We start from the raw sequence: 27,947 nt of genomic DNA on the forward strand, positions 1-27,947 counted from the left end.
AAAAAAAAAAAAAAAAAAAAAAAAAGGAAGAAGGATTGCTTATTTATTTATTTATTTTTGAGACGGAGTCTCATTCTGTCTCCAGGCTGGAGTGCAGTGGCACGATCTCGGCTCACTGCAACCTCTGCCTACCAGGTTCAAGCAATTCTTCTGCCTCAGCCTCCTGAGTAGCTGGGATTACAGGTGCACGCCACCACGCCCGGCTAATTTTTGTATTTTTAGTAGAGACGGGGTTTCACCATGTTGGTCAGGCTGGTCTCGAACCCCTGACCTCGTGATCCACCCACCTCGGCCTCCCAAAGTGCTGGGATGAAGGATTGTTGAAGGTGATTAATGGGATGGCAGTGCCCCAGGGACTGTCCCTTCCTTCTTGCTCCTTGGTGCTGTGTGCTATCTGGAGGCCTAGTGGTGGAGCTTTTTCATCTTTTCTATGACCTACTCCATACATTTCCAAAAAATTTTCTGTTTTGCTTTGTCACCAAGAGTCAGTGTCCGTTACTTAGATCTGTAAGAGCCTTGGCTGATGCCTGAGCCAACCAACAAGTATATAAAAGCCCAGGTATAGGTCCTGCACAGCTATAGGCCCTGCCCTACACAGACCAAACAGAAACATACGGCAGGCTTCCTGCCTTCCAGCTGCTTATATCTCAGAAAAACAACGATAACAATTTCACCCTGTGCCTTCCTATGCAAGTTCTTTTTTTTTTTTTTTTGAGATGGAGTCTTGCTCTTGTCGCCCAAGCTGGAGTGCAATGGTGTGGTCTCGGCTCACTGTAACTTCCACCTCCCAGGTTCAAGCTATTCTCCTGCCTCAGCTTCCCGAGTAGCTGGGATTACAGGCGCCTGCCACCACAACTGGCTAATTTCTTTTTCTTTTTTGAGACGGAGTCTCGCTCTGTTGCCTAGGCTGGAGTTTTGTGGCACAGTCTCGGCTCACTGCAACCTCTGCCTCCCAGGTTCAAGTGATTCTCCTGGCTTAGCCTCCTGAGTAGTTGAGACTACAGGTGCCCGCCACCATGCCCAGCTAACTTTTTGTATTTTTACTAGAGACGGGGTTTCACCATGTTAGCCAGGATGGTCTCGATCTCCTGACCTCGTGACCTGCCCACCTCAGCCTCCCAAAGTGCTGGGATTACAGGCGTGAGCCACTGCATCTGACCCTACAATTCGCTATTTTTTACAATATTTTTAGTAGAGACAGGGTTTCACCATGTTGGCCAGGCTGGTTTTGAACTGCTGACCTCAAGTGATCTGCCCACCTCGGCCTCCCAAATTGCCAGGATAATAGGTGTGAGCCACTATGCCCAGCCCTCCTATACAAGTTCTAAGTAGAAAAGAGCCAGGATGGGATGGATTGTGAGGAGGAAAGGTTTCATAGAAGGCACATGAGCTGGGTAGAATCTTTGGGGAGAGGTAACTATTATGGACACTCTTTGGGCACCTATCCAGCCCACAGTCCCTTATTCAAGAACTGTCCACCCAGAGCAGTTGGCCCTCATGGTCGAGACGGTTGGTACCTCATGACCCTTTTGGTGGGATCAAGCATCTGTACCCTTTTCTGTGTTTAGAGAACTCTCCACTATATGGGGCCCAATGAAAGGTGGGCCCACCTTCCAGTACAAAGCTGAAAAGGCCAGTACTCATGTCCCGTTTTGTCCCATCGCCCCATGGCAATGAGCGTGCATGCCCTTGAGGTGGGCTCAGCCTCTGCAGCTCATGATATGAGTAAGCAGGGACAAGAGAATCCATTCTGGTGGTGGTGGCCATATTCCATGCCCAGGGGAATGGTGGCTGCAGGGTCCGCATGCAGTGCTACCCTCGATAGGGGTGCAAACTGCCCAGTCCAGCCTTTGGCAGCAGAATCCTTACAAAATCATTTCTGTGATGTGATTGTGGCTGTGGTTCTAGCTGTTCATCCTCTCTTGTCTCTGTCTGTTTTCCAAGTCTGAAAAGTCTGTGATCCAGTCGATATCCTTTTGATAAATTTCTTTTTTGCTCAAATCAGTTTCCATTGCTTGCAATTAAGAGCGCTTCCATAAAGAGCTGTGCCTCCCTGCCCAGAGCTGATTGGACCAGAGATGCCCACTTGACTCAGGATAGGCCAATCAGATTATTTCTCTTCTGACTTAAGTCCTGAAAACTGTGTTGACAGCGTGCGGGAAAGGAGACCTGCAGAGAATGAAACAGACAAAGAAAGGAAAGGGGTGGGGTAGAAGAAGGGAGGGAAGGGTTCCTGACATTTTTCAGATTCTGGTTCTAGTTCTTCATGAACCTAGACTTCGTTTCCTATCCCTGGGCTCCTTGAGATCCTCCTGCATTGTTAGAATATTAGGTTGAACCATCTGAAATTGTTGTTTTTATAGGTCATAAAGGTCAAATAGCAGTTGTATATGCTGATGGTTCAATATTATAAACCACCTTTTTTTTTTTTTTAAACCTAAGCTAGCTCAAGTAGGTTTTTCTTTTCTTTTTATATTTTTATTTTTTATAATGTTTATTACAGGGTCTCATTCTGTCACCCAGGCTGGAGTGCAGTGGTGTAATAATAACTCGCAGCAGTCTTGAACTCCTAGGCTCAAGTGATCTTCCAGCCTCAGCCTCTCTAGTAGCCTCCCTACTAGCCTCCCTACAGGCACGTGCCACCACGCCTGGTTAATTTTTAAAATTTTTTGTAGAGACATGGTCTTGCTATGTTACTCAGGCTGGTTTTGCACTCTTGGCGTCAAGCAGTCCTCCCGCCTCAGCCTCCCAAAGTGCTGGGATCATAGGTGTATGTCACCACACCTGGCCTCAAGTGGATTTATTTTTCTTTTTAATTTTGTAGATAGGGGGTCTCCCTGTGTTGCCCATGCTGGTCTCAAACTTTTGGACTCAAGTGATCCTCCTGTCTCGGCCACCCAATGTGGCTGGCATGAGCCCCCATGCCTGGCCTCTAGTGGATTTCTTGACTTGTGACTCAAAGGACCTTGTCTGCAGCAGTCAGAAATTTAATCAACTGGCCAGTAATCCTAACACTTTGGGATGCTAAGGCAGGAGGATCACTTGAGCCCAGGAGTTCAAGACCAGCATGGGCAACATAGGGAGACCCTGTCTCTATGGAAGAAAGAAGGAAAGAAAGGAAGGAAGGAAGGAAGGAAGGAAGGGAGGGAGGGAGGGAAATTCCATCAACTCAACTCAAAAGTGGGTTGTGGAACAGGCAGAGACACAGAACAGAAGCAAAAAATAAAGATTTTCCCTGTCTGGAAAAGACTGTTCCCAGTGAGGTGGCTGCCCTACAGAACTTCCCAGCTTGTCCCTGGTTACCATCTCAGAGGTCACTGTCCTCCACTAGTTTATGACCCGTGGCCATCCACTGGAACTTCAGCTGTATCCCAGTTGCCTCAGATAATGCTGTTCATGTTAACACATGGTTTTGAATAACGCTTTTGTTTTTGTTTTCCCCATGTTGTGGTGTTTCCTATTGATGTATACAATTTTCTTTTCCTAACCTAACTGTCCAACAAAAGGAGAATGGCTAAGTTGTGATATGTCTGTACAATGGATTACAATATGGCCATTAAAAGTGATTGTGGACCAGGCACAGTGGCTCACACCTGTAATCCCAGCACTTTGGGAGGACGAGGTGGGTGGATCACCTGAGGTCAGGAGTTTGAGACCAGCCTGACCAACATGGTGAAACCCTGTCTCTACTAAAAATACAAAATTAGCCGGGTGTAGTGGCAGGTGCCTGTAATCCCAGCTACTCGGGAGGCTGAGGCAGGAGAATCACTTGAACCCTGGAGGCAGAGCTTGCAGTCAGCCGAGATCACGCCACTGCACTCCAGCCTGGGTAAAAAGAGCAAAACTCTGTCTCAAAGAAGAAAAAAAAAAAGTGATGGTGGCCAAGCATGGTGGCTCACACTTGTGATCCCAACACTTTGGGAGACTGAGGCAGGAGGATTGCTTGAGCCCAGGAGACTGAGGTGGCAGTGAGCCATGATTTTGCCACTATATTCCAGCTTGGGTGACAGAGGGAGACCTTGCCAAAAAAAAAAAAAAAAAAAAAAAAAGAACTAACAGCATGAGGAATTAGAACTGGGAAGTGGAGGTGGTGGGAGTGTTGTAGGAGACTTGATAAGAAGGTAAAGGTTATTTCAAACCAGCTGCTGTTGTGAGGAATGGCAGTGGGATTCACTCAACGAGGAGAGGAAAGAACCAGTGAATATCCCAAAGCCTTGCTGAGGGAGGGTCATGAACTTGAGGTGGTGTTACCCCCTCCCCCATTGTGCCACCTCTTCTGGCTGCGGCTGTAAGTCCTGCAGGTGGGAGGTAGAAGGACGAATGCTTTCTTGTGTGTAAGGATGGGGCCTGGGAAGCTAATGTGGCAGAAAGACATTGAGGGTTCTGGCACAGGAAGGATACATCCGTGGGCTGGATAGGAAAGCATGTGAGGCTGAGTAGGGGATGAACTGGGGAAAATTGATGAGCTGCAAAGCTGGAAGCTTCATTCAATGGGGTGAGACAATTTTGTCTTCTGCTGTGTATCTCCATCCCCTGACACATAGCCTGGTGCTAGTAAGTACGTATTGAATGAGTAAAATGATGAATACATGACTTATAGTTCTCATTATAAATTTTTCTTTTTTTTTGGAGACAGAGTCTCACTCTGTCACCCAGGTTGCAGTGCAGTGACACAATCTCAGCTCACTGCAGCCTTCACTTCCCAGGCTCAAGCAATTCTCCTGCCTCAGCCTCCTGAGTAGCTGGGATTACAGGCACACACCACCATGCCTGGCTAATTTTTGTTATTTTTAGTAGAGATGAGGGTTTCACCATGTTGGCCAGGTTGGTCTTGAACTCTTGACCTCAGGTGATCCGCCCACCTCAGCCTCCCAAAATGCTGGGATTACAGGTGTGAACCACCATGCCTGCCCGGCCCTCATTGTAAATTAACAGACTGGCGTTCCACTGCTGGATCAGAGAGCCAGCAGGATCCATGGTGGTAGTAAGTATTGAATTTCTATCCAAACTTAATCAGTGACTGGTTGTGTAACGTTGGACAAGTCACCTAACCTTTCTGAACTTAGACTTTCTTTTCTGTAATTAGGGATTATTACAACTCTCTCAGAAGTTTGTTGCATGGATTAAGAGCAGTGCCATGTCTTGAGTGCTCAGCACGGTGTCTGGTGCTTTGGGGTCATTCACTAAGTACCAAAGGAGCGATCAGTCTCCAAGACCCTGATTGGTTCTGGAGGCTGCATGTAATCAAATTGTTGCATTTAGTTAGTGGACATGAGTGCAGGACCTGTAGCCAGACATTCTCCACTTACCACCTGGGCATGTTATTTCTGAGCCTCTGTTTCCTTATCTACATGATGGGGATAATATCAGGACTGACATACAAGACTGGTTGGGAGGATAGGATGATAATTTATGTAAAGCATTTAGCACAGGACTTGGCGCATTGCAGGTGCACATTAGATCTTGGCTCTCAGTATTTTCCATCAACTGAAATGCTCCATGGGGGGAGCGAGTTTTGTTGAGGGTAGCACAGGACTTTTGGACGTAAGTTAGAAATGCCTTATGTATGTTGGACGTAAGGCATAGAGTGGAGTTGTTAGGTAGGCAGTTAGATATACTAAGTCCAGAGTAGAGGTCTGAGATGGAGGAAAAAAATCAGAGTCATCAGCAAAAGATGATATTTAAAGCTATGGGCTGGATGAAATCACCAAGGGAATGAGTGCTCAGAGTAAAGACAAGAAGGAGGGCTGAATGCTAATACATCTGACACTTGGAGATGAGGGAAATGATTAACACTGCAAAGCTGGGAACTGGACAGAGCGGTGTGGAAGCTGCACGGCCAGCCTGCCCCAATACTTACTTAACACACGCTTAGATTCTCTGTGCCAGGTGCTGCGAAAAGTACTTTACAAAAATTAACTCATTTATTTATTTTATTATTGTTATTTTTGGGCAGAATATCTCTCTGTAGCCCAAGCTGGAGTGCAGTGGCATGATCACGGCTCACTGTAGCCTTCCACTCCTAGGCTCAAGCAATCCTCCTACCTCCGTCTCCCGACTAGCTGGGACTACAGACACACGCCACCATGCCCAGTTGATTTATTTTATTTTATTTTTTGTAGAGATGGGGTCTCCCTATGTTGCCCAGGCTCATCTCAAGCTCCTGGGCTCAAGCAAATCTCCCACCTCAGGCTCCCAAAGAGGAAAGATTACAGGCAAGAGCCTCCGTGCCTGGCCTATTTATTAATTTTAGAGTCAAGTCTTGCTCTGTCACCCAAGCAGTAGTGCAGTGGCACAAACATAGCTCACTGCAGCCTCGAACTCCCGGGCTTGAACAATCCTTCTTTTAGCCCTTCGAGTAGCGAGGGAACTATGGACACAGGCCACCATGCCTAGCTAAGATTTTCTGTTTGGTTTTTTTTAGGGACAAGGTCTTGCTATGCTGCCCAGGCTAGTCTCCAATTCCTGGCCTCTAGCCTCCTGAGTCACTGGGATTACAGGTGAGAGCCACCACCCCTGACTTAACTCATTTAACATTAGTAACATCCCCTTCAGGTAGGCACCATTATTATCCAGATTTTGCAGATGAGAAAACCGAGACACAGAAAAATAAATAAGGTGCCCAAGGCCACAGAACCAGTGAGTGACATAGCTGGGATTCAAACCTAGGCAGACTGGGCCCAGAGTCTCTATCTCTTTCGTTTCTCACTGTGGATAAACTAAGTGTCAACTGGATTTTCTTATCTTAGTCTTTGACTTTTTTTTATTTGTTTGTTTGAGACGGAGTCTCACTCTGTCTCCTAGGCTGGAGTGCAAAGGTATGATTTCGGCTCACGGCAACCTGTGCCTCCTGAGTACAAGCAATTCTCCTGCCTCAGCCTCCCGAGTAGCTGGGATTACAGGCACCTGCCACCATGCCTGGCTAATTTTTGTATTTTTAGTAGAGACGGGGTTTCACCATGTTGGCCAGGGTGGTCTAGAACTCTTGACCTCAGGTGATCCTCCCGCCTCAGCCTCCCAAAGTGTTGGGATTACGGGTGTAAGCCACTGCGTCCGGCCTTTTTTTTTTTTTTTTTTTAAATGAGTTGGGGTCTCATTCTGTCACCAGGCTGGAGAGTGGTGACACAATCATAGCTCACTGTAGCCTCAAACTCCTGGACTCCAGTGATCCTCCCACCTCAGCCTCCTCAGTGGCTAGGACTGCAGGCACAAGCCACCATGACTGGCTAATTGTTTTTTAATTTTTTTAGAGCCAGGCTCTTACTACGTAGGCCACACTGATCTCAAACTCCCGGCCTTTGATTCTTGAGACTAAAACTAGAAGTATCATCATCGGAAAATATTGCTCTCAGAGGTCCCATTTAGCCCTGACATTCTAGGGATCAATGCCAAATAGTATTTCAGATTTTAATTGAGGAAAGAGGAAGGGGAGTTTAATCCAGGAATCGATAACCCTGATAGTTCACTTACTCTATACAAGGCCAGTAAGGTCCTGGGGATGGAGAGAGTAGGAGGGTGCCCAGGGCTCCTCCCCACCCATGGACTCAAGAACCTGTATTCCCACCCCCTTCTCCAGGCATTACTCTGAGAACAATGGTGGCTGACTGAGGCAGGGGCCAGAGTTCAGGTGGAAAGTTGGGGTGGCCCGGGGGAATTAGCCTTGGGGCCTTCTTTATCTCTATTAGGGTATAGTTGTTCTGTTGGCTCTATTGCCTCATAAAACTTCACTGTGATATGGAGGCAGTTTGAGTCCATTCACCCCTCCAGGGAGTTTCTCAATGAGGGTCTGAACAAATAGGCAAACCCAGGAGAAGAGGGGAAGAGGCGGGCGTGGATGGATGGAGGGTGAAGGGTCAGATGTACACTTGGACTCTAGGGAAGGGGTGGGAGTATGGCTGAGTGAGTCAGCCGAGTGCCAATGTCGTCCTTTCCCATAGCCTCACCACCACTCCCATCCTGCCTTGGACACTGACCTTGGAAGAGTAGCAACTAAGGAAAAAACAGCTCTGACTGTGCAGGAGGAAATCAATGGGAAAGGGAGTTTAGCGGGGGCCTGGAGAAGCTACTTGGTCCTTCTTGCCCACATCCCCTGGCCTAGAGCTTCTCAAGGCCACTGAGCACTGCAGTCGCTGGGGAGTTTGTCAAAATGCAGATTCTAGGGCCCCACCCCAGACCTACCAAATCAGAATTTTGGGGGGTCAAGTCACAGGGATTTCCATTTTTCACAAGCCCTCCCTTCCTGCATCCCCAGTAGTGTATGAACACAGCCTTACAGCCTATTCCAGACAGACCTGAACAAATATCACTATCCCAGTACCCACTGGGTACACATACAGAAGGAAAAATGAAATGCAGCTTGAGGTCTGGAAGGGATCATAGTGTAGTTGGGAGATAAAAGACTCACTTTGTGAAGGGTTAAATTAATGCTACAATATACAAACTGTAGTTCAAAATAGGCAGGTAGGTTGGACAAATTGCCAGTGAGTGAGAATAACAGTAGCTATCCTTCAACAATCACCTGTGAAATGCTAGATCCTGTACTAAGCACTTTTGCTATGTACTTTCATTTAATCTCATTAAAACTCTGAAAGATAGGTATTTTTTTCCCCATGTAATAATGAATGAGGCCAGGTGATGGCTCACACCTGTAATCCCAGCACTTTGGGAGGCCAAGGCAGAAGGATTACTTGACTCCAGAAGTTTGTGACAAGCCTGGGCAACATAGTGAGGCCTCGTCTCTATTAAAAGTTAAAAAATTAACCATGTGTGGTGGAGCATGCCTGAGGTCCCAGCCACTCGGGAGGCTGAGGCAGGAAGATCTCTTTTTTTGTTTTTTTGAGACGGAGTCTCCCTCTGTCCCCCAGGCTGGAGTGCAGTGGCGCGATCTCGGCTCACTGCAAGCTCTGTCTCCCGGGTTTACGCCATTCTCCTGCCTCAGCGTCCGGACTAGCTGGGACTACAGGTGCCCGCCACAGCGCCTGGCTAATTTTTTGTATGTTTAGCAGAGACGGGGTTTCACCGTGGTCTCGATCTCCTGACCTTGTGATCCGCCCGCCTTGGCCTCCCAAAGTGCTGGGATTACAGGCGTGAGCCACCGTGCCCGGCCCAGGAAGATCTCTTGAGCCTGTGAGGCTGAGGCTGATTGTGCCACTGCACTCCAGCCTGGGTGACAGAGTGAGACCCTGCCTAATAATAATAATTAATAATAATAAATAAGGCTTTGGCTTATTTGTTAATTCTTCTCATATCAGCCTTCCCTGATACTAAGGAAGAGGTCGGGTAATGTCTCTGTGTTCCAAAAATATCCTTATGTTACAGCCTTTATTGCTTTGATCACATCATGTTGTAATTGCCTGTTTATAGGACTGTGTCTCCCACAGGACTTGAGGACAGACCAGGAGCTGTGGCTCACGCCTGTAATCCCAGCAGTTTGGGAGGCTGGGGTGGGTGGATCATTTGAGATAAGGAGTTCAAGACCAGCCTGGCCAACATGGTGAAACCCCATCGCTACTAAAAATACAAAAATTAGCTGGGCATGGTCATGGGGGCCTGTAATCCCAGCTACTTGGGAGGCTAAGGTAGGAGAGTTGCTTGAACCCTGGAAGCGGAGGTTGCAGTGAGTCAAGATTGTACCACTGCACTCCAGCCTGGGTGACAGAGTGAGATTTTGTCTCAAAAAAAAAAAAAAAGACTTGAGACTTGAGGACGGGTACTTGGTATTTCCAGAACCCAGTGAATTATAGATGCTCAGGTGATGTTTGTTGAATGAATCGACGGTGTGTCTGAAGTCTCAGAGCTAATACATGAGAAGGCTGACTGACTCTAAAGCCCAGGTTCCCCCACTGAGCCATTACAAAAAGAAGGTGCAGGCTATGGGGATTTTTGCAAGGGACAATCTCTATAGATTGGAGTCATCAAAGAATCCTCATTACAGGAGGTGGGGGTAGAAGGACAATTAGAATTCAGAAAGACCGATGAAAGGTGAGCAGTCATCCAGGCAGGCCAAGGCAGGAAGGAGGGGTTTTACAAGGTGCAAACTTCCTCCAAGACAGAGACCCCGGAAGACTCCAGAAGACTATGCCCCACCCCCTAAACCTTTCTAGCTCACTCACTGGCTGTCACCTTATGGCTGATTTGCGTCTCCATTACTGCGATAAAATAATTTCCCCCAAGGCTTTCAGGGAGATGGTGAATTTTTCATTGTTTCTCATGCCTAGAACATGGCGACAAAACATACTCTGTTAGTGGATTTGTCCATTTGGCAAGTCCCTTTTAATAATGGATGGAGACTTTTTTTTCCAGTTTCCATGAAGAAATAAGACTCATTTATGTTTATGATGTATATCTATGTATATAGCTATGTGTAAAAGAACAAGACAAAACAGTATCTCCGAATTTCATTTTTGTTAAAAAGAGCAGGAAAAAAGGATATGCACAAATATGTTTGTGTGCATGTGGAAAACATCTAGAAGTTTATCTACTGAATTTAACAGCAGCTGGCTCTGGAAAATGAGATGTAGTGGGATCTGGGGTTTTAACCTTTACAAAGTCTTAAGCTTTTGTCTTTTTAAACAATGAGTATGCATTAATTTCACAATTGAAAAAGAAGATTTTTTGGTAGGATTATAGGTAACTTTGAATTTGTGTTTTGTTCTTTCGAAATTTTCTTTTTTTTTTTAAAGACAGGGTCTTGCTCTGTCACCCAGGCTGAATGCAGTGGTGCAATCATGGCTCACTGAAGCCTCAGTCTCCCCAGCATAAGTGATCCTCTTGCCTCAGCCTCCAGAGTAGCTGGTATTATAGGCACATGCCACCACACCTGCTAACTTTTAAATTTTTAGTAGAGATGAGGTCTCTATATTTGCCCAGGCTGGTCTCTTCCCACATTTTCTTTTCTTCTTCTTTTTTTCTTTTGAGATGGAGTCTTGCTCTGTTGCCCAGGCTGGAGTGCAGTGGCGCCATCTCAGCTCACTGCAGCCTCCTCCTCCCAGGTTTAAGTGATTCTCCTGCCTCAGCCTCCCAAGCAGCTGGGACTACAGCCCATCACCACACTCAGCTAATTTTTGTATTTTTACTAGAGATGGGGTTCCACCATGTTGGCCAGGCTGGTCTCGACGACCTCTTGACCTCAGGTGATCCGCCCACCTTGGCCTCCCAAAGTGCTGGGATTACACAAGCCACCACTCCCTGCCACAGATTTTCTACTGTGAAGATATGTTACTTTTATAATCAGAAAATAAAATCCCTTTTTATTATAAAAGTTGTTGAAAAGAAAGAAATTCTCAAGATGGCACAATTTGTTATGTTGAGGGGCAGGAAAGTATCAAAGATGTTCGAAATTCTGAGTCCCAGTTAAGCTGGATGTAAAGTAATTCAGTCCCAATTTGACAAAACATTGTATGAGTTGTAAGAATGTTCCAGACCCCTTAAGTTGGTAGTCCCATCCTGGGGCTTTAGCTCAAGGAAATATAGGCATACCTTGTTTTATTGCACTTCACTTGATTGTACTTCATAGATACTGTATTTTATTTTTATTTTTTTATTTTTTAGTTTTTTTAGAGATGGGATTTGGCTCTGTTGCCCAGGATGGAGTGCAGTGGCATGATCATAGCTTATTGTAGTCTTAAACTCTAGGCTCGAGTGATCTTCCAGCCTTAGTCTCCCTGAGAAACTGTTTTTCACACATCAAATGTTTGTGGCAACCCCATGTGGAACAAATCTGTCAGCACCATTTTCCACTTGGTCTCTGGGTCACATTTTGGTAGTTCTCACAGTATTCAAACTTTATTATTATTTTTATATGTGTTCTGGTGATCAGCAATCTTTGATGTTATTATTGTAATTGTTTTGGGGTACCATAAACCCCACCTATCTAAGAGTGAATCTTTGCCCTTCCTTCCTTCCTTCCTTCCTTTCTTCCTTCCTTCCTTCCTTCCTTCCATCCTTCCCTCCCTCCCCCCTCCTTCCTTCTTTCCTTCCTTCCTTCCTTCCTTCCTTCCTTCCTTCCCTCCCTCCCCCCCTCCTTCCTTCTTTCCTTCCTTCCTTCCTTCCTTCCTTCCTTCCTTCCTTCCTTCCTTCCTTCCTTCCTTCCTTCTTTCCTTCCTTCCTTCCTTCCTTCCTTCTTTCCTTCCTTCCTTATTCCTTATTTTGACAAATTCTCGCTCTGTTGCCCAGGCTGGAGTGCAGTGGCACAATCTTGACTCATGCAGCCTCTGCCTCCTGGGCTCAAGCGATCCTTCCATCTCAGCCTCTCAAGTGGCTAGGACTATAGGCACACACCACTGCACTTGGCTAATTTAAAAATTTTTTTATAAAAATGACTTTTTCGTCTCACTATATTGCCAGACTGGTCTTAAACTCCTGGGCTTCCTGGGCTCAAGCAATCCTTCTGCCTCAGCCTCCTATAGTGCTGGGATTACAGGCGTGAGCTGCTGTGCCTGGCCAAAACAGTGAACTTCTACCCATTCCCCATCTCTCTTTCCCTCCTCAGACCTTCTTATTCCCTGAGACACAATATCGAAATTAGGCCAATTAGGCTGGGCATGATGCTTTATGCCTGTAATCCCAGCACTTTGGGAGGCCAAGGTGGGAGGATTGCATGAGCCCAGGAGTTTGAGACCAGCCTAGGCAACAAAGCGAGAGCCCATCTCTACAAAAAAATAAAAAAATTAGCTGGGCATGATGGTGCATGCCTGTGATCCTAGCTACTTGTGAGTCTGAGGTGGAAGACGGAGCCTGGGAGGTTGAGGCTGCAGTGAGGCGTTTTTCTTGCCACTGCACTCCAGCCCGGGTGACAGAGGGAGACCCTCTCTCAACAACAAAAGAAATTAGGCCAGTTAAAAACCTGAAAATGTCTTCTAAGTGTTCAAGTGAAAGGAGAAGTTGCACATCTTTCACTTTAAATCAAACATTAGAAATGATTAAGCTGAATGGGGGAATAATGAGATAGACCAAAAGCTAGGTCTCTTGAGTCAAATAGTTAGCTGAGTGGTCAACGCAAAGGAAAAGTTTTTGGAGGAAATTAAAATGCCGCTCAAGGCTGGGTGCAGTGGCTCACACCTATAATCCCAGCACTATGAGAGGCTAAGGTAGGAAGATCACTTGAGCCCAGGAGTTTGAGACCAGCCTGGGCAACATAGTGAGACACTGTCTCTACGAGAATTTTTTTTTTTTTTAAAGACAGAGTCTTACTCTGTCCCCAAGGCTGGCATGCAGTGGCATGATCTCAGCTCACCATGGCCTTAGCCTCCCACACTCAAGTGGTTCTCATGACTCAGCCTCCCCAGTAGCTGGAATTACCGATATGTGCCATCATGCCTAGCTAATTCTCTGTGTTGTTAGTAGAGACAGGTTTTTCGACATGTTGGCCAGGCTGGTCTCAAACTCCTGGCCCCAAGTGATCCGCCTGCCTTGGCCTTGCAAAGTGCTGGGATTACAGGTATGAGCCACTACATCTGGCCAAACCTGACAGCTTTTTTTTTTTTTTTTTTTTTTTTTTGAGATGAAGTCTTACACTGTTACCTGGGCTGGAGTGCAGTGGTGTGATCTTGGCTCACTGCAACCTCCACCTCCCAGGTTCAAGCAATTCTGCCTCAGCCTCCCAAGCAGCTGGGACTACGGGCCCCCACCATCATACCTGGCTAATTTTTGTATTTTTACTAGAGATGGGGTTCCACCGTGTTGGCCAGGCTGGTCTTGAACTCCTGGCCTTTTCATCCGCCCACCTTGGCCTCCCAAAGTGCTGGGATTACAGGCATGAGCCACAGCACTCGGCCCCCACTTTTTTTTTTTTTTTGAGACAGTCTCGCTGTGTCCCCCAGGCTGGAGTGTAGTGGCACGAACTTGGCTCACTGCAACCTCCGCCTCCAGGGTTTAAGCAATTCTCCTGCCTCAGCCTCCCAAGTAGCTGGGATTACAGGTGCCCGCCACCATGTCCGGCTAATTTTTTTGTATTTTTTTGTTTTTGTTTTGAGACGAATCTTGCTCTGTCGCCCAGGCTGGAGTGCAGTGGCACGATCTCGGCTCACTGCAAGCTCCGCCTCCTGGGTTCATGCCATTCTCCTGCCTCAGCCTCCCGAGTAGCTGGGACTACAGGCGCCCGCCACTTCGCCCGGCTAGTTTTTTGTATTTTTAGTAGAGACGGGGTTTCACTGTGTTAGCCAGGATGGTCTCGATCTCCTGAACTCGTGATCCGCCTGTCTCGGCCTCCCAAAGTGCTGGGATTACAGGCTTGAGCCACCGCGCCCAGCCTTTTTTTATATTTTTAGTAGAGATGGGGTTTCACCGTGTTAGCCAGATGGTCTCAATCTCCTGACCTCATGATCCGCCTGCCTCAGCCTCCCAAAGTGCTGGGATTACAGGCGTGAGCCACTGCGCCTGGCCCAACCTGGCAACTTTTTAGAAACATGGGACTATGTTTACAAACGAATGCTGGGTGAAGAAAAATAGAATGCAATGTTGTATTTATGTGGGGTATGGTTATTATATATCTGTTATAGTTGATAAGAAAGAAGATAATAATGAGAGAGAAGGAGGAGAAATAGCAGAAGAGGGAGGAAGAGAGTAGAAAACATAAGGCCGGGCAGGGTGGCTTACACCTGTAATCCCAGCACTTTGGGAGGCTGAGGCAAGTGGATCACTTGAGGTCAGGAGTTCGAAACCAGTCTGGCCAACATGGTAAAATCCTATCTCTATTAAAAACAGAAAAATTAGCCAGTCATGGTGGTGGGCGCCTATAATCCCAGCTACTTGGGAGGCTGAGGCAGGAGAATGGCTTGAACCCGGGAGGCGGAGGTTGCAGTGAGCCGAGATGTGACACTGCACTCCAGCCTGGGTGACAGAGCGAGACTTTGTCTCAAATAAATAAATTAATTAATAAAAGCAGTTTACTTGTATTAGGGTTATGGGATTATGGGGATTTTTTTGAAAAAAAGATGTTGAAAGCTATTTTAAGAGTAAATACAGGCCGAGCACGGTGGCTCACGCCTGTAGTTCCAGCACTTTGGGAGGCCGAGGCGGGCAGATCACGAGGTCAGAAGTTCGAGACCAGCCTGGCCAACATGGAGAAACCCTGTCTCTACTAAAGATACAGAAAATTAGCCGGGCATGATGGTGGCACCTGTAAGCCCAGCTACTCAGGAGGCTGAGGTAGGAGAATTGCTTGAACCTGGGAGGCGGAGGTTGCAGTGAGCCGAGATCGCGCCACAAGACTCCATCTCAACTAAAAAAAAAAAAAAGTAAATATAAACTATACACCAAGGCTCTGTGATTTTGTCGAGGTTAATACTTCACTGAACTTCTGTTTGCCCCTAGGTGAAATGGAGACAATATCAGTACATACTTCATAGAGTTGTTCTGAAGATTAAATAAGATCCTTCATGTAAAACACTCAGCTGAGTGCCAAATGCACAATAAAGATCCAATAAATGTGAGCTATTCTTGTCATTGTTATTTCATCATTATTATTATCAGTGAGGGGAAATTCTCACATACTCTAGGCGGGAGTGTAAACTGCTACAGCTTTTCTGAAAGGCAGTAAAGTAATAGATACACAAATTTTAAACACTAAAATCCTTTGTTCTAGGAATTTCATGTCTGGGAATTCACCCTTAGCAAGTAATCTTAGTAAATAATCTGACATGTACAGTGAAAGGTGTGAACAAGAATATTTTTATCACAGTTATTTATAATAGGAAAAGATTGGAAACAACCTAAAAAATCCAGCAATAGCTAAGTAAGTTATGAGACATACATATGATAGAATACTCTGGAGCTATTGAACTGGATATGATATACCCTTTTGTAATGATATAGACATGTGCCTATATCATTACATAAACAGGAGGTAACAGAACAATATAGTCTCATTTATACAAGAAAGTAAATATGTGCATTTAAAAGCCTAAAAGGGGCTGGGTGTGGTGGCTCATGCCTGTAATCTCAGCACTTTAGGAGGCCAAGGTGGGCAGCTCAGCCGAGCTCAGGAGTTTGAGACCAGCCTGGCCAACATGATGAAACCTTGTCTCTACTAAAAATTAGCTGAGCGTGGTGGTGCGCACCTGTAGTCCCAGCTACTTAGGAGGCTGAGGCAGGAGAACCTGGGAGGCAGAGGTTGCAGTGAGCTAAGATTGCGCCACTGTACTTCAGCCTGGGAAACGGAGGGAGACTTCACCTCAAAAAAAAAAAAAAAAAAAAAAAAAAGTCAGGCATGGTGGCATGTACTTGTAGTCCCAGCTGTTTGGGAGGCTGAGTTGGGAGGATCACTTGAGCCTGGGAGGTCGAGGCTACAGCGAGCTGAGATCACACACTGCACTCCAGCCTGGGCGACAGAGACCCTGTCTTAGAAAAAAAGAAAAGAAAAGTAAAAGCCTGGAAGGAGAGATACCAAACTATTATCACAGGTCACCTCTGACAGGACTGTCACTTGCTCTGAATTATTTGAAATTTTTGTATATATAACTTAGAAAAATCCATGATGTGTGTGTGTGTGTGTGTGTGTGTCTGTCTGTCTGTCTGTCTGCCTGTTAGACTAAAGTAAGAGTCCTGGCTGGAGTTAGAAATTCCAAGATTGGAGATTAAAGCCTGGTAAGATGTGGCAGAGTTGTTTTTTCATCAGTTCAGAGACTCCTTAGTCCCAGGTCTGGGAGTCAGCAACTGTATTGAATTCAGCTTGAGATGGAAATGAGGGAGATTCATGGAGAGCAAGCTTGGGAAAAGGAAATAGACATGCAGAGATTTCCTGAATTAATAATAATCGGCCAGGTTCGGTGGCTCACACCTGTAATCCCAGCACTTTGGAAGGCTGAGGCAGGCGGATCACTTGAGGTTGGGAGTTCGAGACCAGCCTGACCAACGTGGAAAAATCCCTTCTCTACTAAAAATACAAAATTAGTTGGGTGTGGTGGTGCATGCCTGTAATCCCAGCTACTCGGGAGGCTGAGGCAGGAGAATTGCTTGAACCCAGGGGGCGGAGGTTGCAGTGAGCTGAGATCACACCTTTGCACTCCAGCCTGGGCAACAAGAGTGAAACTCCATCTCAAAAATAAATGAATAAATAAATAAATAATAATCATGAGAGCCTTTGCAGAGTGTTTTATACTTTGCACTGTCAATGTTGCCCAATGCAGAGGACTATCTCACAAGATAGATAGACTGGAGTGATCACTGAGGAGACAGAGTCCCAGCATGTGAAATGGTACTGAGAGACAGAGCAGGAAATGGAAGTCAAGATTCTGAACCCTTAACCCCTTCCAGCTCTGAAGCTTGAACAAAATAAAACTCATCCAGCTCCCAGCCCAGTGCCTGGCACACAGGCGTCTTCAAGGCACCTGGCACCTTCTCCTCCAGGTGCGCTGCCAAGGTCCATGGGTGGCTGCTGTACTCTGGTTGCATTATCTCCACCCTTAGGGGCATCTGTTGTCCTTCAGGTTTGCTTTGCTCCAGCCAGACTCACTGTTTCCTTTCATCATGACCCTTTCCATCTTCATCACACTGTTCCCTCATCCTAGAATATCATCTCCCTTTGTTCTGAGCCTCCTCCAACCTTCCTGCTTCCCTACACATCCAAGTCCTATTGGTCCTCCAAGATGGGTGCCAAATGCCACCTCCTCCCCAAACATGCACCAGCCACCTGCTGGACACCATTGCTCCTTCCCCATGCCCCAGGTCAGCCACCTGCTTTTCCCTTGGGGCACATCACATCCTGCTTACACAAGAACTCTCTGCAGGTGTGTGCTTGTCTCTGGACTAAACCAAAGGCTCTTTTGGGAAAGGTGTGTGTCTCGTTCATTTGTGTTTCTTCAGTGCTGGCCCTGCACACAGCAAGTGCTCAAGTGCTTTGGTTGCAGAGTGAGAGAGTGCATGAGCGATGAGAGATGGTGAGAGCATGGGTTGAGGGCAGGGCGTGTGGGAATGGAGGGAGAGACGGGCAGAGAGGTGATGACTCCTCAAACCCGTTGCCATCCTGACCCTGCGGGCAATGGCAGCACTTCCCCAGGGTGAATAACCTTGGGGCTCTGTCCCTCCAGGTCCTGCCCACATCATAAAACAGCGAGTGCTTCCTCTTCAGGACAGGAGGGAGAAGAAGTGGGGTGACTTAGGGGCTGAGCCTCAGCAACTGGGAGAGTTTATAAGCTGGGAAAGCAGACCCCTCAGCACCACCGTTCTCCTCATCCCTCTGCTCTCTGGCTCCAGCCTCCCAGCAGCATGGCTTTCACCGGCAAGTTCGAGATGGAGAGTGAGAAGAATTATGATGAGTTCATGAAGCTCCTCGGTGAGTGAGCTCCTGGGTATCCCTTCCTCGGGGTTGGTTTGTCACGGTGGGACAGGATTTCATTCATTCATTCACACATTTGTTGAGCAACTGCTTTCTCCCAGACTCTGAGGATAATAAGAACTCAGACACTCTTTTTTTTTCTTTTTTTGAGACGGAGTCTTGCTCTGTCGCCCAGGCTGAAGTGCAGTGGCGCTATCCCCACTCACTGCAAGCTCTGCCTCCCAGGTTCACACCATTCTCTTGCCTCAGCCTCCCAAGTAGCTGGGACTACAGGCGCCCGTCACCTTGCCTTACTAATTTTTTTTTTTTTTTTTTTTTGGTATTTTTAGTAGAGACAGGGTTTCACCATGTTAGCCAGCATGGTCCTGATCTCCCGACCTCAGGTGATCCACCCGCCTTGGTCTCCCAAAGTGCTGGGATTACAGGCGTGAGCCACCACGCCTGGCCGACACTCTTCAACTTTATTTTATTTTATTTCATTTTTGAGACAGAGTCTCACTCTGTCACCTAGGCTGGAGTGCAATGACACCATCTCGGCTCACTGCAACCTCTGGCTCTCAGGTTCAAGTGATTCTCCTGCCTCAGCCTCCCCAGTAGCTGGGATTACAGGTGTGCACCACCACACCTGGCTAAATTTTTTTTGTAATTTTTTAGTTAAGACGGGGTTTTACCATGTTGGCCAGGCTGGTCTTGAACTCCTGACCTCAGGTGATCCACTCGGCTTGACCTCCCAAAGTGCTGGGATTATAGGTGTGAGCCACCGCGCCCGGCCTAGACACTCTTTGACTTTAAAATACACATCGAATATATTAGTATCTCCACTTTACTGAGGGAAAACTTGAGGCCCAGAGAATTGAGTAACTAGTCCAAAGTCACACAGCTAGTAACTGGTAAAGTGGAAACTTGGTTGGTGAAGTAGAGATTTGATGTTTATTTAGTCAAGCATGTATTTATTTTATTTTTATTTATTTATTTTTGAGACGCAGTCTTGCTCTGTCTCCCAGGCTGAAGTGCAGTGGCATGATCTCAGCTCACTGTAACCTCCGCCTCCTGGGTTCCAGCAGTTCTCCTGCCTCAGCCTCCCGAGTAGCTGGAACTACAGGCGCATGCCACCACATCTGGCTAATTTTTTGTGTTTTCAGTAGAGACAGGGTATCACCCTGTTGGCCAGGCTGGTCTCAAACTCCTAACCTCAGGTGATTCACACACCTCGGCCCCCCAAAGTGCTGGGATTACAGACGTGAGCCATGCGCCCAGCCTGTCAAACATTTATCAAACACCAGCTATATGCAAGGCTATCTCAGTGTTACCAATGGGGACTCAGCGTGACTTGCCCAAGTCAGTGGCAGAGGCCATTGGCACCCAGGACCCTATGATGAGTGGTCTCACCACATCCTGCCTAGGAGAGGAAACCAAAGGGTTAGCGTGGAGACCAGGTTTGACAATCAACTTCTTCACACAGTCATTCAGCAAACACAGGTCTCTTACTGTGCCAAACAGTGTGGGCAGAGATACCAGTGATTTCATTCCTTCTCTCACTGCTTGACTTGTAACACGAGTCTGTTGTGAGGAACCAGTGAGACAGTGGATCTGACAATCTTGTGGAAATCTCAGTATCTCACTATCTAAAAAGTCTCAGGCAGTGTAACTCTTAAGGTTCAGAGGACAGCTCAAGGGGACCCATGCCCTCCCTCTTGGTGGCCACTTCTTGCCTGCCAGCTGGGTCAAAGGAACCCTGAGACCAGGCCCATTGAGCCTTGGGACCTGGAGGAGTCGAGAGCCCCTCTGAGTCATGCACTGGCAGTGGCCCTGAAGGAGCATGACAGCTTCGTGTTGTGGAATGGGAAGGGAGCCCACCTCGGTTCTACACCGATTCTGTCATTAACTTTCAATGAAATACTGGGAAGTCCCTTTCCCATTCTGGGTGCTCGCTTCCTTATCTGTAAAATAAAAATATTAGAAGACACAATCTTTTTTTGGTGGAAGGTAGGGGACAGAGTCCTGCTCTGTAGCCCAGGCTGGACTGCAGTGGCGCTATCCTGGCTCACTGCAACCTCTGCCTCCTGGGTTTAAGTGATTCTCTTGCGTCAGCCTCTAAAGCAGCTGGTATTACAGGCACCCGCCACCATCCCCAGATAATTTTTTTTTTTTGTATTTTTAGTAGAGATGGGGTTTTACCACATTGGCCAGGCTGGTCTTGAACTTCTGACCTTAAACGATCTGCCCGCCTCGGGTTCCCAAGGTGCTGAGATTACAGGCCTGAACCACCACATCTGGCCAGAAGACACAGTCTTGAAAGTCTCATTAATTCCAAAACTTCGCGAGCTTGGCAAGATTCCGTTATATTTATATTACTATCAGAAGCTTGGTTATTATTGATGAGCACCCATTATGTGCCCGGAGCTTCACAAACACACTCACATTGAATATAATTCTTGTAACAGCCCTTTGGGATGGGCCTTATTATCCCCATCTTGCGGATGAATACACTGAGGATGAATACAGAGAGTGACTTCCCCCAGCCACATGGCTCACAACATGTATTACCTGTCTCAGGCACTGTGCTCTTAACCTGTAGGCTAGCCTATCGTGTACATGGGATAGGGCAGCGGGGGTGGGCAGGAAAGCTCTTTCCCCAAACCACAGGGTTAAAAGCAACTCTTATATGGCTACTCTGCTTATCCCCGGGTCCAGGGCTCTCCAGCGATGTAATCGAAAAGGCCCGCAACTTCAAGATCGTCACGGAGGTGCAGCAGGATGGGCAGGACTTCACTTGGTCCCAGCACTACTCCGGAGGACACACCATGACCAACAAGTTCACTGTTGGCAAGGAAAGCGACATACAGACAATGGGGGGCAAGAAGTTCAAGGTGAGAGGCCACTGGCTGTTCCCGTCCTTCCCCAGGCCTCCACCCGACTTCTCCTTCTCAAACACGGCCTCCCTGCTCCCAAGCTGAGGCTTCTTTCTCCAGTTTGGCCTCCAGCATTAAGAGCTTGAGTTACTTGGCACTTTAATGCTCCTGATTTTTAATGGTCAAAAATGGGCGCCAAAACAATAAGAAAAATAGCTAATACTTGCTGAACACTTAATATAACCTAGACTCTTGCTGAACAGATTTTTCATCTTAATGCAGTTAATCCCATGACATTGCTACAATTACTCTCCCCAGATTGAGGGGGAAGGCTAAATCATGGGATTAAAAAGCTTGCTGGCCAGGCACAGTGGCTCTTACCTGTAATCTCAGCACTCTGGGAGGCCGAGGTGGGTGGATGGCTTGAGGCCAGGATTTTGAGATTAGCCTGGCCAACATGGTGAAACCCTGTCTCTACCAAAAATACAAAAATTAGCTGGACATGGTGGTGCATACTTGTAATTCCTGCTACTCAGGAGGCTGAGGCAGGGGAATCGCTTGAACCCGGGAGGCAGAAGTTGCAGTGAGCTGAGATCATACCACTGCACTCCAGCCTGGGTGACAGAGTGAGAGTCCATCTCAAAATAAATAAATAAATAAATAAATAAATAAATAAATAACCTTGCCTTAGTCACACAACAGGGGCAGGCCTTCACACCAGGCACTAGAGAGCATACGTGCTTTTTTTTTCCTTTGAGATTCACTCTGTCACCCAGACTGGAGTGCAGTTGGCATGATCTCAGCTCACTGCAACCTCTGCCTCCCGGGTTCAAGCGATTCCCCTGCCTCAGCCTCCCGAGTAGCCAGGATTACAGGTATGCACCACCACATCTGGCTAATTTTTGTACTTTTAGCTGAGACGGGGGTTTCACCATGTTGGCCAGGCTGGTCTCGAACTCCTGACCTTGTGATCTGCCCACCTTGACCTCCGAAAGTGCTGGGATTACAGGCGTGAGCCACTGTGCCCGGCCATAAGTGCTTTTTTAATATTGCCTCTCTATGTAGCACAGAGATAAAGAGGCTGGGCCCTGGATTGAGCCTTGGCTGGGTTTGAAACCATGATTTCCCACCAGCAATTGTAGGGCCTTGGGTAAGTCATTTTACTCCCCTGAGCCTCGTATCTCTAGTATGCAAAAGGAGACTACATACTGTCTGTGGCTCCAAGAGCTGTGGTGAAGATTAAACAAGACAGTGCATGAAAGCACCTGGCATAGTGCCTACCACATATTGAATGCTAGAAGAAAAAACGCAGTCATTTGCTTTTGTTTTAGAAGTGAAGAAACTGGCCGGGCACGGTGGCTCAGGCCTGTAATCCCGGCACTTTGGGACGCCGAGGCAGGTGGATCACGAGGTCAGGAGTTCGAGACCAGCCTGGCCAATATGGTGAAATGCTGTCTCTACTAAAATTACAAAAATTAGCCAGGCGTGGTGGCAGGCACCTGTAATCCCAGCTACTTGGGAGACTGAGGCAGGAGAATCGCTTGAACCCGGGAGGCGGAGGTTGCAGTGAGCCGAGATCACACCATTGCACTCCAGCCTGGGCAACAGGGAACGGGGCGAGGCTCCGCCTCAAAAGAAAAAAAAAATAAAAGAACTGAAGAAACTGAGGCTCAGGGATACCAAGGAATGGGTCTAAGGCCCTGCAGCCAGAACATGCTGGGACCAGCAATTTGAACCCCAGCTATTTGCCTCTATCATTAGGCCTCTGGTGACCCATGTGGAGTTCTAATTATAGAAAAGGAGTCAGGCTGGTGGCAGCAGGGGAAAGCAAAAAAGGAGAGTAGATAAGCTATAAGTCTGCCTTTCTTCATGGTCCAGAACACATACCCGTCCTGTGCAAATAACTCACAATCTTCCTGTGCCCAGCTATCGTCACCTCCACTGATAGAAATATGTAAGTTATCTCACTATAACCTTTGCTTTGTCAGTACTGCACAAAACCCTCTTCAGCACACTGCATAAGCAACAATCTATAAACTCTCCAGCAAGACTGTCTCCTTGCAGTCAGCTCCTCTCTTGCTGACCTGCCCAGTGCACCCTTGCAACATATTTTCATACTTTCTCTAAGAAATCTGACTTTTTTTTTTTGCCTACAACTGTCTTGGTAAATTCTTTTTTTTTTTTTTTTGAGACAGTCTTGCTCTGTTGCCCAGGCTGGAGCACAGTGGCACAATCTCTGCTCACTGCAGCCTCTGCCTCCCGGGTTCAAGCAATTCTCGTGCCTCAGCCTCCCAAGTAACTGGGATTACAGGCATGAGCCACCACATCCGGCTAATTTTTGTATTTTTAATAGCGGGGTTTCACCACGTTGGCCAGGCTGGTCTTCCTGACCTCAAGTGATCTGCCCACCTCAGTCTCCCAAAGTGCTGGGATTATAGGCGTAAGGCACTGCGCCTGGCCTTGGTAAATTCTTCTTACTCCCCGTGCCACCAGCCCCAGATAGTTACCAATCACCTGCAACAACCCAGGCTTAATGTTGTGCTTCCATTCCAGGCCACCGTGCAGATGGAGGGCGGGAAGCTGGTGGTGAATTTCCCCAACTATCACCAGACCTCAGAGATCGTGGGTGACAAGCTGGTGGAGGTGAGTGTCCTGCTGGTCCCTGAGATGATTACTGGACATTTGTCTGTCTCCTGGCCACAGCCCCTCAGAGGTAGGCCTCTGGGCAGCTGGCTTTACCAGCACTTCCCTTGTGCCAGGTTCTATGCTGAGTGCTGGATGCACATGATGTCATTTGGTCTTCAAATAACCCTGTTAGGTGGGGATTTTGGTCTCCATTTTAGGAGGAGACTGAGGCACGGGGAAGCTAAGTGAGGGAGCACACAGCTTTGATGACAGAGCTGGGATTTGATGCTAAGCAGCCTGACTGCAGCACTCACACTCGGCCACCTCTGGGGCACAAGACTGGAAGCCCCGGAAGATCTTTCCCAGAATATAAATAAAGGAGGTGGTCCAGGTGGGCTCCTTCAGGGACAGCCACCACTCCACTCCATTTCCATGAGGGACATCAGGCGCCTTCTACCAGATCTTCTGATTTATCCAGAGAAGATGGAAATTTGCACTTCCATGTGAAATCTCCACACTATTAAATATTGGCAACTAATTAAAAAATTCTTTCAATATTGGCAGGTCCAACACACACATCTGTGGACCCTCCTACACAGGAGGTGGTGCCCTGGGAGGCCCTTCCTCTCACTTCTGTTTCTTTCCCGTGGGTCTCCAAGTTTTCCCCAGGTGGAAGAAATGGATGTGAAGTTAACAGGGAAAAGAAGGCATTTCCACACTTCATTCCCTCACTGTGAGCCTGTGACCTGCGTCAGAGACCCTCTGGGGTCCTGTTTGGTCTAGAAAGGGCCCTTCCCTCCTCCCTGAAGCTCTCCAGCAGGGAAGGTGTGATGAGGGAGGCAGGGTTTGTGTGACCCCCTTGCTTCTCCTTCTTTGATCTTTCTCTCTCTCTCTGTCTGTCATTTCCTTGTGCCCTCATCTCAAGCCCTGTCAAGAGGAAAGGAGCACACTGCCTCTCTCAGACACTGGTGTAAATGATTTACACCGCAGACACTTATTTCAAACAGCTCTGGAGGCTGGGAAGTACAAGCTCAGGGTGCCAGCATGGGCAGGGGCTTATGAGGGCCCCCGTCCTGGTTTCTTCACATGACAGGGAGACGTCATCTCTCTCGTGTCTGGTTTTTTGTTTTTGTTTTTTTTTTGAGACAGAGTCTTGCTCTGTTGTCCAGGCTGAAGTTCAGTGGCGTAAACTTGGCTCACTACAACCTTCACCTCCCAGGTTCAAGCAATTCTCCTGCCTCAGCCTCCCGAGTAGTTGGGATTACAAGTGCGCACAACCATGCCCAGCTATTTTTGTATTTTTAGTAGAGACGGGGTTTCACCATGTTGGCCAGGTTGGTCTGACCCCATGATATGTACTCCCTCGGCCTCCCAAAGTGCTGGGATTACAAGTATGAGCCACTGTGCCCGGCCGGTTTTTTTTTTTTTTTTTTTTTGAGACGGAGTTTTACTCTGTTGCCCAGATTGGAGTACAGTGGCGTGATCTCAGCTCACTGCAACCTCCGCTTCCCCCATGCAAATGATTCTCATGCCTCAGCCTCCTGAGTAGCTGGGATTACAGGCGTGTGCCACCATGCCCAGCTAATTTTTGTAATTTTACTAGAGACAGAGTTTCACCATGTTGGTCAGGCTGGTCTTGAACTCCTGACCTCAAGTGATCTGCCCGCCCTGGCCTCCCAAAGTGCTGGGATTACAGGCGTGAGCCACTGTATCAGGCCTTGTGTCTGTTGTTATAAGGGCACTAATCCCTCATGAGGACTCCACCCTCATAACCTAATCACCCTTAAAGGTCCTATCTCCAAATAACATCACATTGGGGCTTCAACCTTTACCATATGGGTTTGGTTGGGGGACACACATGGAGTCCGTAACGTGGCCCAAGAGGTTCCGTGCCCTCCCATTATACTCATTTTACAGAGAGAGCAGCATTACAAGGCTCAGAGATAGCATGGGACTTGGCCATGGCCACACAGCTAGTACATGCAGAGGCAGATCTCATCTGTTGACTTCTAGAACTTCTAGACTAGGCCCCCTGCCTCTTCTGCCCAGGCCCACGGGTCTTTTTTTATCCCCCTTTAACATTTTTGTTTAAATAATCTAAAACTTGGCTGGGTGTGGTGGCTCATGCTTCTAATCCCAGCACTTTGGGAGGCTGAGGCAAGTGGATCACCTGAGGTCAGAAGTTCAAGACCAGCCCAGCCAACATGGTGAAACCTAGTCTCTACTAACAATACAAAAAAAATTAGCCGAGTGTGGTGGTGCACACCTGTAATCCCAGCTACTTAGGAGGCTGAGGCAGGAGAATCGCTTAAATCCGGGAGGTGGAGGTTGCAGTGAGTAGAGAATGTGCCCACTCCAGCCTGGGCAACAAGAGCAAAACTCTGTCTAAAAAAAAAAAAAAAAAAAAAGTCTAACAATTAATAGACGTACAGTGTTGAAAAACTGTAAAAAGAACAAAAGTGACTATATCCCTCTTCTCCTGGGTGAAAACTGACATTTCGAAGGATCTAATGAAAGGACTTTTGATGCATTTTTACATGAAATGTCAGTCAATAACTCCCAGAAGAAGCAAAGTTCCCCAGCCTGTGAGGTGTGCAGGGAGAGCATAGGGCAGGAGAACTGGAAGCGGATTTGGGCCTGAAAAGAGAATTGATCTTCCCAAGCTGAGTGAACCTGCTTGTCAATACCCAGAGGTTCCTCATCATGGAGCCCATGTGGTGTGGGCAGTGGCTGGAGTTCAGGGTCGTCATGCACACACACATGACACAGCCAGGCACACACACATGTATGCATGCACATAGACCCAGGCACGCGCACACATAAACAAAGTTCCATGACTAGGCCCTGAGAGGAGCTGTCTTGATGCAAATCTCCCATCTCTAGAGGCCCAGAATCATCCTGGCACCTCCCCACTTCTCTACCAACAGACAGTGCATTTTGTAAGCATCCCTCCTGCCTTCTGCCACCAGCACCCCTGCAATGTTCTCATCATCTCTCCCCTACACTAAGCCCCAGCCTCCTCTGATTCCACCTCTCCCCTACCTTGCATCCATCCCATATGCAAGTCACACATCACTTCACACTGCTGTCATGAATCAGGACCAAACTTGACCTTCCATGGCCTTACTGCCCTCCTACAGGTATGCTCTGCCCAGCCCCCCTGGACCAGCTACTGCTCCTGAGCTGGCCAGAGCCGTTCCTATCTCCCTTTCTGTGCCATGTGGTTTCTCTCCTCTGAACTCCCTTTCTCCTGTTTGCTTGTCCAAATCCAGTTCTGCAGGCTTCTGTCCAACAGCCAATTCCCCGTCCTGTTACCTAGTCAGTGGCTCCCTGCCTCCTCTGGGCTCTCCCACAGCTCTCTGTTTGCTACCCACTCTTCTCATGGAAATGCTGCTTTCCTCTGCTGGGTGTGCAAACCAGCTGATGACACGTGCACCTCCAATGGCAGCACAGCTTCACGGCAGGGAGCCCTGGGCACCACACACTGTGGGCCTTCAATGAACTGCATGCCCCCGCCTGCCCCTCCCACTAAACCTGAGGCTTCCAGAGAGTAGGGACTGTATCTTCCCATCACTGAGCACGTGACAGGTACCCATGAACACTGTGCGGTGCAGCCATGGCGTGTGGCCTTGGAAGGGTTACTTGACTTCTCTAAACTTCCATTTTCTCATCTGTACAATGAGAACAACCTCACAGGGCTGTTGGGAGGATTAAATGGAATCATGCAGGGGAATCATGGGTGAATGGAGAGGAACAGAGGTGCAGGGTTCCACATCCAGAGTCACATCACCCCTCACAGCCGGTTACCATTCATCACAGGGAGTCCGCACACTGACTCCTGGAACAAATTGGGAAACTGAGGCCCAAAGAAGTGGTGCACCTGACTCTCATCTACTCAAGGCTGGGGTTGGAGGCTCATCTTCATTCAGCGGGGCCTCCTGGCTACCTTGGGGTGGGCCACTGACTCCCTCTGTCCTGGCGGCTTCTTTCAGATCTCCACCATTGGAGGCGTGACCTATGAGCGCGTGAGCAAGAGACTGGCCTAGGCATCCAGGCCCGGCCCAGGGAGCTACAAACCCGCCAATAAAACTGATACAAGGACAGACGCTGCTCGCTCCAGAACCTCTTTGTTTTTCTTTTCTGGTGTCTTGGGATGGGCTCTGGCTGGGTGAGGGCGGGAAAGCCCCCAAGGGTGG

At 47.8% G+C, this 27,947-nt stretch overlaps 1 protein-coding gene across 2 annotated transcripts; it reads left to right on the top strand.

Annotated features, from left to right (window-relative positions):
- Positions 1 to 2,121: 2,121 nt before the first annotated feature.
- FABP6 (fatty acid binding protein 6) lies at positions 2,122 to 27,854 on the top strand. 2 transcript variants are annotated; one of them, XM_025388572.1, is made up of 6 exons: positions 2,122 to 2,204; positions 17,129 to 17,346; positions 18,193 to 18,271; positions 20,969 to 21,144; positions 23,680 to 23,769; positions 27,744 to 27,854. In XM_025388572.1, the coding sequence occupies exons 3-6, from the start codon at positions 18,205 to 18,207 to the stop codon at positions 27,795 to 27,797; spliced, it is 387 nt and encodes a 128-aa protein (XP_025244357.1). In that variant the 5' UTR covers positions 2,122 to 2,204; positions 17,129 to 17,346; positions 18,193 to 18,204; the 3' UTR covers positions 27,798 to 27,854. The 2 variants fall into 2 exon arrangements, with proteins under 2 accessions (XP_025244357.1, XP_025244358.1); XM_025388573.1 differs by lacking the exons at positions 2,122 to 2,204; positions 17,129 to 17,346 and having other exon boundaries at positions 18,079 to 18,271.
- Positions 27,855 to 27,947: the final 93 nt, after the last annotated feature.

Source organism: Theropithecus gelada, chromosome 6 (genome assembly GCF_003255815.1).
Source record: "Theropithecus gelada isolate Dixy chromosome 6, Tgel_1.0, whole genome shotgun sequence".
Lineage (NCBI taxonomy): Eukaryota > Metazoa > Chordata > Mammalia > Primates > Cercopithecidae > Theropithecus > Theropithecus gelada.

Coding starts and splice junctions, on each gene's coding strand:
- FABP6 (XM_025388572.1), top strand. CDS start 18,205: ATGGCTTTCACCGGCAAGTTCGAGATGGAGAGTGAGAAGAATTATGAT. Junction 21,145..23,679: donor TGGGGGGCAAGAAGTTCAAG/GTGAGAGGCCAC, acceptor CTTCCATTCCAG/GCCACCGTGCAGATGGAGGG. Junction 23,770..27,743: donor TGGGTGACAAGCTGGTGGAG/GTGAGTGTCCTG, acceptor GGCTTCTTTCAG/ATCTCCACCATTGGAGGCGT.